General features: G+C 37.4%; 1 protein-coding gene across 1 annotated transcript in view; it reads left to right on the top strand.

Annotated features, from left to right (window-relative positions):
- Spef2 (sperm flagellar 2) overlaps positions 1–9,753 on the top strand; it is an 82,969-nt gene that overhangs the window by 12,503 nt on the left and 60,713 nt on the right. Inside the window, exon 3 of the mRNA XM_028767664.1 lies at positions 9,010–9,262. Within this exon, the coding sequence (XP_028623497.1) occupies positions 9,010–9,262 (253 nt within the window). The remainder of the gene's footprint in view (positions 1–9,009; positions 9,263–9,753) is intronic.

The raw sequence follows: 9,753 nt of genomic DNA, 5'->3' as shown, positions 1-9,753 counted from the left end.
CTCCTTCTCCTCCTCCTCCTCCTCCTCCTCCTCCTCCTCCTCCTCCTCCTCTTCCTCCTCCTCCTCCTCCTCCTCCACCTCCTCTTCCTCCTCCACCTCCTCTTCCTCCTCCTCCTCCTTCTACTTCCTCCTCCTCCTCTTCCTCCTTCTTCTTCCTCCTCCTCTTGTTCTTCCTCCTCCTGTTCCTCCTGTTCCCCCTCCTTCTTTCTTTTTCTTCTTCTTTTTTCTTCTTCCTCTTCTTCTTTGTAATTTTTATTGATTTCTATTTTGCATGTATTAGTATTTGCCTGAATTTCTGTACATACAAGCAATGCTCACAGAGGCAGAAGAAGGTGTTAAACCATCTGAGACTGGAGTTACAGATGGCTGTGACCAGCTCTGTGTGCTGAGAATCTAACCCAGGTCCTCTGTAAGAGTATCACACACTCTTACCATTTCAGCCACCTCTCCAGCCCTGATTTTTCCTTCATTAAAGAGAAGAAATATAATGTAATATAATTTCCTTCATGAAAATTATTATTATTACTATTATTATTATGTGCTTTAAAAATATACAATACGAGTTAACTATTATTAAAGATACACGGTTTTGTCCTAGCAACAATATTTAAGTATAAGTTCAGGCTGTAATTCACCATTTGCAAATTTATGGCCCAATTTGCTTGGATTTAGTATACTTTCATATTTGTAATACTGAGGCCATGGTGGCTGAAAGCTTCCTGTCTCCCAATTTACTTGTTATACATGGTGCTTACCATGTATTGATTAAATATAATCAAGACTTGTGTGTTCGCCATGTCAGAAAAAAGGGCACAGTTGTTTGGCTTTTCCCACTTAGAATAAACTTTGAGTCTTGTTCATAAACCTTTTCTTCATTATTCTTTACTTGCTGGAAATTTTCAAATTTTTTGGGTATGACAATTTGTTAATCAGTAGATGAATATTTGACTTTTTCCACTGGGGCTTCATTTATTATGGATGTTGTATTGTGTGTTCTTATGTTCTTATGCCTCTTGAGTATTTATTTCTCTTGACTATATGCTTAGGAGTAGTATAGATAGATAAATACATAGATAAATACATAGATATGATATGATATATATTATAAATTAATATATATTAAAGCACATATAGGCTGTTTTCTGAAGCAATCACACTTTTCCAATCTATAGTAACAGTATATGAGTATTTCAGGTTCACCATATTCTTGTCAACATTTATGATTATTGTTTTCATATTTTTTTATTGAAAACAGATTTTTTTCATACAAACTGTTCAAATCACAGTTTCCCTCTCCATTCTCCTCCCAGTTCTTCTTTACCTCTCCTCCAATTATAGGAAACTTAACAGGCTGAATTTGTATTGCATTTTCAATTTAAACCATATTTCTCTGATCTCTAATGATGTTAAATATCTTTACATCTGTTTATTATTTATTCATTCATTTGCTGTTTAGTTACTTATCTATTGCTGTGAAAAAGCACCATGGTTGAGGCAACTATTAACGGAGTTTATTTTAGGATTATTATTCTGGACGGATGAGTCCATCATTATCATAGCAGGCAGGCAGGCAGGCAGGCATGGTGCTAGAGTAGCAACTGGGAGCGTACATCTTGATCCACAAGCCAGGAGCAGGGAGATGGAACTCAAAATAGTGTAAGTCTTTTGTAACCTCAAAGCTGGATCCCAGCGGCCACATCTCTTAATCCTCTGCAAAGCGCCACCTACTGGGGACCAGGTATTTAAATGCCCAAGACTAACAAGGAAGATCTCATTCAAAGTACCCCATCTGCTAACTCCGATTTCTGCATTTTTGGCTGTTGTTGATATCTGCTGTGGATGCTATTTCAGCCGCTCTTTGTTTCCTTCATGACTTACTGGGATGACTTCTGTAAAGTCTCTATTTCTTGCCAGATTTAGTACCTATAACCTCTTACTTGATAGCTTAGTGTTTAGCTAGTGCACATCGTTGACAAGTGGCCATTTGCTGAGTGATTCTGTGAGAGTGTTGAAGCACATTTTGCTTTGGAAATTTCCAATTCTTCCTTACTCACTCCTTCCTGTGATAGTTAACACCTTAACCTGGCTAGAGACGTGACGTGTTTTGAATCCTCATTCAAAACCCACACTCTCGCACACATCTATGTTGACTTATAGATTGATGCCCAGAAGCCAGAAGAGCTTCAGACTCCTCAGCACACATCACATTCTTAGATATCCCGAATTTTGAGAATGCTCTTGTTTGGAGCAGCTGATAGTACCCCAGACAGGCAGCTGGGATCTTGAACATTAGCCACTGGTTCCTTTGTACTAATATCCTTGAAACTTGCCTCTATCCAATGAACAATCTTTAGGGCAGATCAAATCATAACAAAGTTACAAAAAAGAAAAACAAAGAAAAAAGAAAGAAAGAAAAGATTTTTTTCACAGCACTGCCAGGCAGGTCAAATGGTGGTAGGCCTGGAACATAGGAACTTTTCTGAGGGGCTTTAGACAATTGCCTTCCCTGTTGGTTACTGGACTTTATAGCTACTGCTGCTGTATTTGGAGACTGCCTTTGAAGTAGACAAACAGGTATGGAAATACAATGAGGTAATAAGGCAGAAAAGAAAAAGAGTCTATTCTTATAGAGACAAAGCAGTAAGTTCTTTTTTATTTAAAAAAAAAAACAACCTTTTTTTATTTTGATTATATTCTTTCCCTAGCCAACTTCTCCCAGATCCTGCCACACCAGCCCAACTTTGTGTTCTTCCTCCCTCTTAAAAATGAGAACAAAAAGAGCACATACTAAAGAACATGGTGTCCATTTTGTGTTAGCCAGTTGTTGCTGAGCATGAGGCCTGCCCTGGAGTGTGTTTGATCTACCCAGTGTCACTCCATTGAAGCAGACTGAGTTTACTCTCTTAGCACTCATCAGTAGCTTCTTGCTAAAGTAGGACTTTGTGTCCACTCCTCCATCTCCTCTGTGCTAAGATTTTCTATTGCTTGATCCAGCACGGGTCTTGTTTTTGTCGTCTATGTCTCTATGAGTTCATATGTAAACTCCATCAGTGTCATAGCTTCCTTGACAGAATCTCTGGCTCTCCCACTCTTTATGGATCGTCTTCAGCTTGGATCCCTGAATGCCAAAGGGCAGTGTAGCACACTGCGCTACAGTTGGTGTGAAGCTGAGTACCTCAGCCTCTTACTCTATTCACACTGTCCATTTGTAGGTCCCCTGTGTGAGTTACTCTGTACAGCATGAAAAACAAAATTCTCTGATGAGAATTAAGTAATACGCTGGTTGATCAGTATAGAATATGATACTAGGAGTCATTTTATTGCTATGCCCATTTAACAAATAATAGCAGTAAGTTTCCCCTGAGGCTTGTGACCTAACTAATCTCAAGTGCTTTTTTTCTCATTAATGGTGTCAGGTATGGACGCTTTCTCACCAAATATACCTAAAGAAAAATATATTGGGGAAGTGGGGAGGGGGTTATGCCTATAATATTTGTGTCACTATTTTATCAGTAGGTATATCTGTGGACACATTCTTTTTTCGGCACATTCATAAATAACTGTTATTTGAATTATTGTAAGTCCTTATCTGATTTCTGATTTTTACTATTCTGAAAAGGTGGTGTGTGTGTGTGTGTGTGTGTGTGTGTGTTAGGCCTAAGGTCAATCTTGATTTTTCCCTGTATTCCTCAGGAACAGCCTACACTGGTTTTGTTTGTTTGTTTGTTTGTTTGTTTGTTTGAGATGGAGTCTCATTTGGTTGAGACTCACCAAGTAAGCCGGCATGGTAGGCTGTTGAACTTCCTCCTGTCTTCACTCTCCCAGCCCTAGAATTACAAGTGTCGGGGTACTCTCAGCATTTTTACTTGACTTCTGAGAGTAGAACTCACATTCTCAGGCTTGCACAGCGACCACGACTTCTCCATCTCCCCTCCCCCCCATTCTCAGCACAAATCACTTGTAACCTGACATTTCCCACGTGAACATTCCTGTGATGGAATTGCCGTGGGCCAAGTAATGTGTGATATGTCCTCTTCATAAGTGATTCACTTCTTCACGAATATAAACTATACAGGCTGCACAGGGAAGAATGTATGACAAAACAGAAGCTACAATATGGACTGTGAATTTGTTTCCATACTATTAAAGTCTTTCATCGTTTTCCTCACAGGCTTGTTTTTGAAACTTCTAGGACACAGGGATATTTTAATCTATATAAAATCTGCTGTGTTACAACCACATTACTTTCCTTCCATTCCTGAGGAATAGAATAGAAGGAGAACTGAGATATTCTCTCTCTCTCTCTCTCTCTCTCTCTCTCTCTCTCTCTCTCTCTCTCTCTCACGCACGCACCCACCCACGCACGCGCACACACACACACACACATACACACACACTCCCTTATGGTATGTTGTACAACCTTTTCACAGCTTTCCTCAGTCATTTCCTCTGCCTGACCTGCTAGTCCTGTGTCCCTTTTGTTCCAACCTTTACAACCACTAATAGACTTGAGATTAGCCTCCCAGGTGTCAGATTCCTAGGGTAGGTAATGAATAGAACACTCTTTTTTTTTTTCACTTTCATGTTCTCAGATACTCTCAAACACATAGACTACTCTGTTACTTGCATATAATGAGATTTCCAATACTTTTGTTTATTGTTTTGTGTACATTAGAAACATATACTTCACAATTGCATGTTTCTGCACAGTTTTCCTTGGTGGCACTTTGTTTATGTTTCCAACATTGCATATTCTAACTCCTTTAAGTTAGGGATGTCCTGTTATTTATTATTATTGTAGTTGTCATTGTTGTTCTTTTTATTTTGCCTCTTAAGGGTCTAATAGGTCCAACTGCAGGTTTAGTGAAATTTCAGTAATTGGTTATTTTGGTGCATAGAGTAATGACTGTGAAAGTCTCTAAGTAAATTCTAAGAGGGTAAACATTTCAGACATCTTCTGCACTAATAGAACTGTCTTAGTTACTTTTCTATTGCTACAGAGAGACACCATGACCAAGGCAACTTAGGAATTTACTGGGCTCACAGTTCTTGAGGGTTATAGTATATGATCATTATAGCATGGCAGAGAACATGACAGCAGGCAGGCATGGCACTGGACCAGTAATTGAGATTTTACATTTTGATCCACAAGCATGAGGCACAGAGTTGGGAAGAGAGAGAGAGAGAGAGAGAGAGAGAGAGAGAGAGAGAGAGAGAGCACATTAAGTAGGAATGTTGTGTGGGCTTTTGCAACCTCAAAGCCCAGTGTCAGTGACATACCTCCTCCAATAAAGCCAAGCCTCAAAAACCCATTCCAACCAGTTCTAACAACTGGGGACCAAGTATTCAAATATGTGAGTTTATTGAAGCCATCTTCATTCAAACCAAGATATGAATCTTTGCATATTCATCCTCTTTCACTATCTCTTTGAAAAACTCTTAGGATCCATCTAAATGTCCACCCTTCTTAAAACCTCTTAATTTTTTTCAGCAGAGTTGGCCCTTGTCTTCTCTCTGTTTGAATGATACCTGGGTGATATTTATCCTTACCATACTGTTAGGATTATTTGTTTATGTCAGTTTTTATTAGAATAATGACAAAAACCAGGTGTCCAAAATAGTTTAACAAAAGTTAGCTTCTTGTTAATTTTTTGCCAACTTGACACAAAGAACCTGGGAAGCGAGAACTTCACTTGAAGGATGACTTCCATCAAATTGCCCTGTGAACATGTCAGGGAGCAATTGTTATTATTATTGATGATGATGATGATGATGATGATGATGGTTGATTGATTGTAGGAGGACCAAGCCCACGGTAGCTGGTTCCACCTTTGGCCACGTGAGTAATATAAGGAGGCAAGCTGAGCATTTCATAGAGAGCAAGCCAGTAAGCAGTATTCCTCAGTCTTTACCTTCATGTTCCTATCTTGACTTCCTCAGAAAAAAAGTATAAGGCAGATAAACATTTTCCTCTGCAGGTTGCTTTGGTCATAATTTTTATCATAACAACCGAAGTAACCTAGGATACTCTTGAAATAAATTACAAATATCCTTAAAGTTGTACTCCAAACACTGTTCCCTCACCCATGGTAAATTCACAATATCATTTCTATAATTAAGAAATTGATGTCAACATCTATACCTGAGTAGCTGCAGAAAATTTAAAGAACTAGTCCAATCTCATTTTTAGTGCAATCTCAATATTTCGGGTGCATAGCGATCCTTCTACATCAACGTCCCTCATCCATGGACTTAAGCACGGGCTGAAAATATCCAAGGAAATGACCCTGTAGTCTAGAGAAGGCTTAAACTATAAGAGTACTCACTTAAATTATGTGAAAGTAGTATTGCCAGTTTAGTAGATTTTAACATGTGCAGGGTTCTTGGAAGCAATGCTCATTGGATAGTGAGGTATGTAAGCTCTTAAGCCAGCAAGCTATGGGAAGCGAGGCAGGAAGCAACACTTGTCTCTGGAAACTACATTACTTCAGGTTCCTGCCCAGCTGGAGTTCCTGCCCTGACTTCCTTCAGTGATGGACGATTATTTGGGAATTTAAAATGAAAATAAACCCTTCCCTCCCCAAGTTGCTTTTGGTCCTGGTGTTTTATCAGATAAGGCGTATGAGCATCACTTCATACTTTTCATACCTTTATTCTAGTCTGAAGGGAAATTTGTACTTTATACACTGCTAATGACATAAAATTACATTACTTAGAATTGATTTAATTATGAGAATAACTTGTCTAACTCTGAGAGTATTCTTCACCTTAAAACAGTGTTAGTTTTACCAAAGCAGATTAGTTAAAGGAAAAATAGTGAATAAGAAAATATCTTCCAGAGGTGCTCTGTGAGCCGGTGACAAGCAGAAGAGGAGACCGAAGTCCCTTAGCATATAAAGACAGTAAGCAGAGGGCAAGGAAGCATTTCCCAGTGCATGATCCTTATTCCCTCAGAGGTCATCATTTACATCATATGTTCTATCTCTAGAGCAAAGATGTCCCAGCTGTTTTTCTGTTTCCATAGACAAGAGCTTATTAGCCTACTGTGCTATCTGTGCACAAGCCTTAACAATCACAGATTTTCCGAGATTCTTCAACTTGTGTTCTGCAAAGTTTGGCTGGTTGGGAATTTATAATATCCATTGTATCTTCCAGGGAGAACTCTTTGTTTTTCCGTTGATAGTTGGCCTAGTTCATTAATACCATCTTAAAACTAAAGCAGAAGCCAGACTATAATATTAACAGACAAACGTTCTATTCAGGAAGCCATGTAATGCACGCGAGAAGAGGGAGGCAGCTCTTTTGACTGTAAGGCTAAGGGCTAAGCTTTGAGAAAAGTGAGATCAATTCATGATTGCCTTTGTATTCTCCTTTCTGGATTACGATGTCTGTAAACACTGCAGTTCAACATATGACCAAACTAAGCTTGGATAGATAACTCTCAGTTACCATCTTTTGAAATACGCATGGTGGGTGATGTACATGAGGCTCTATACACACTTTTATTTCACAATCACTCAAGTACATGGCAACTCTCAAATCTGAGGAAGAACTTTCGGTATGCACTTTGATTACATTCAAGTATACTCAGAATGGTTTTTATATTAAAGGGTGGATTTAGATGTTGGAAGATGAGAATCCAGGCGAAGGCTGGAGAGATGGTTTAGTGGTTAAGAACTCTTCCAGAGATGCTGAGTTCAATTCCCAGCAACACAGGGTGACTCACAACCATCTGTAATGGCATCCAACGCCCTCTTCTAGTCTGTCTGAAGAGAGTGAGAGTGTACTCACATATATTAAATAAATAAATAAATAAATAAATAAATAAATAAATCTTATTTTAAAATTTTTTTTAAAGAATCCAGGCCAAAGCCTAGAACTTGTTTATGTGTCTGAGTTGATGATAGTCACAACAGTTTAAAATGAATTTAACGTCTCTTTTAATCACTAACAGTTATAGACCACTTGAGATTTCTGAAGCAACATCTAATTTTTATTGCCTTTTATTCAAATATATTTCTCATTAACTATGAACACCTAAAAGTAATAGCTACAACTTGTTCCCTTTTTAACCATTGAATAATTTTTATTTAGTCACTTTTTGTGCATGAGGTTTTACTTGAATGTGTGTATGTGCACCACATTAATGCCTAGTGTTTATGAAGGCCAAACAATGACATGCACATGCCCTGAAACTGGATTTAGAGACCGCTGTGAGCTGAAATGCGCGCATGGAGAATCAAACCCATGTTCTCTGGAAGTGCAGCAAGTGACCTTAAGCTATCTCTCTAGTCGTAAATATCAATACATTTTGGAAATTAATTAAACTTAATAAATAGGTATACCCTTAGTAATACGGTTATTTAATAGAATACTAGTTGATGGAGAAAGTTAATGAGTTCATTAGTTTCTTAAGGTCTGAGGCTATGTCAAAATTAAATAATTGAAAATAATAAAATTTCAAATTATAGATTTTTTCACATCAAAGAATTACCACAAACTACATATTGAAGGGTAACAGAATGATTTCCATAGCTAACATCATTCAGTTAAATAATAGTGAGAGTTTCTGAGAGGACCATTGTTAGAATTGTCAATTTAAAATTTAGGACTAACTTAAGATGCTAGCAATAAAAATGATAACTTAATACAATGGGTATTTGTACTGTAATTTTGCCTGCAGAATAAAATGTAGTTTTCAAAACTGTAGTCTTTTTATCTACTGAGTAGCATATATTTCTCTGTTTTAGTACTTATTTCCTATACGAAATTTTATTGTCAATATACAAAATTAATAAATTTTAGTTTATTTCAGGAAAAATATAGATGAACATGACCAATGGGAAAAATATCCCATGCATTTTTAATACTGAGTTGTTTAAGTAAAAGGAAGCATTTAAGGGCAGTTGGTTTAATTCACAGTATTGTATCATAACATTACTTCTGACATTGAGTATTTGCTTTGCATTTAGTTTTAATGTATAACTATGAACATATCATCACTTTTAGGGGGTCAACTGCCAAACTTAATAATTTCTCCCGATTACAACCAACGCTTCACCTGCTGGGTGTGCAGTTTGATCAGAATGTGGCTCAAAGCATCATCACAGAGAAGCCCGGGGCAGCAACCAAACTTCTGTATCAGTTGTACATTGCTCTTCAGAAAAAGAAGAAAACAGGGCTGACTGGACTGGAGATACAAACCATGCAACCCCAAACAAACTTGAGGCTTCAGGCCCTCAAAAGTGAGGCTTTTCGAGAGGTAGGTACAGAAAGATACCTAATAGGCATTCCCATGGGAAAAGCTGGTGTTTCTGCAGACTGGCTGTGAGATTGTAGTCTTGGGGATGCTCCCTTGAGGATATTTGTGTTACTTGTCATTCTGGGTGTTATTTTATGCTAATATCTTTAATTTGCTCATCTACCCTTGTCAACTCTGTTTACTAATCATACTACAAATAGTTTATTTAAGTCTGTTCCTCATTCCCAGCACTTTTTTATTTTTGTGACTAAATATAATTATATTATTTCTCTCTTCTTTTTCCTCACTTCAAACTGTCCAATATAACCTTTGCTCTCTTTTAAATTCATGCCCTCTTTTTTATTGTTATTATGTGTATACAAACACACACATCACACACACACATATATATATGTATATACACATACATATATATTATATACATATATATGTTATATATTATTTTATATATATATATATATATATATATATATATATATATATATATATAT

The sequence above is a fragment of the Grammomys surdaster genome, unplaced genomic scaffold (assembly GCF_004785775.1).
Source record: "Grammomys surdaster isolate TR1022 unplaced genomic scaffold, NIH_TR_1.0 174, whole genome shotgun sequence".
NCBI classification, from domain to species: domain Eukaryota; kingdom Metazoa; phylum Chordata; class Mammalia; order Rodentia; family Muridae; genus Grammomys; species Grammomys surdaster.
This window is presented reverse-complemented; position numbering and strand designations above follow the sequence as displayed.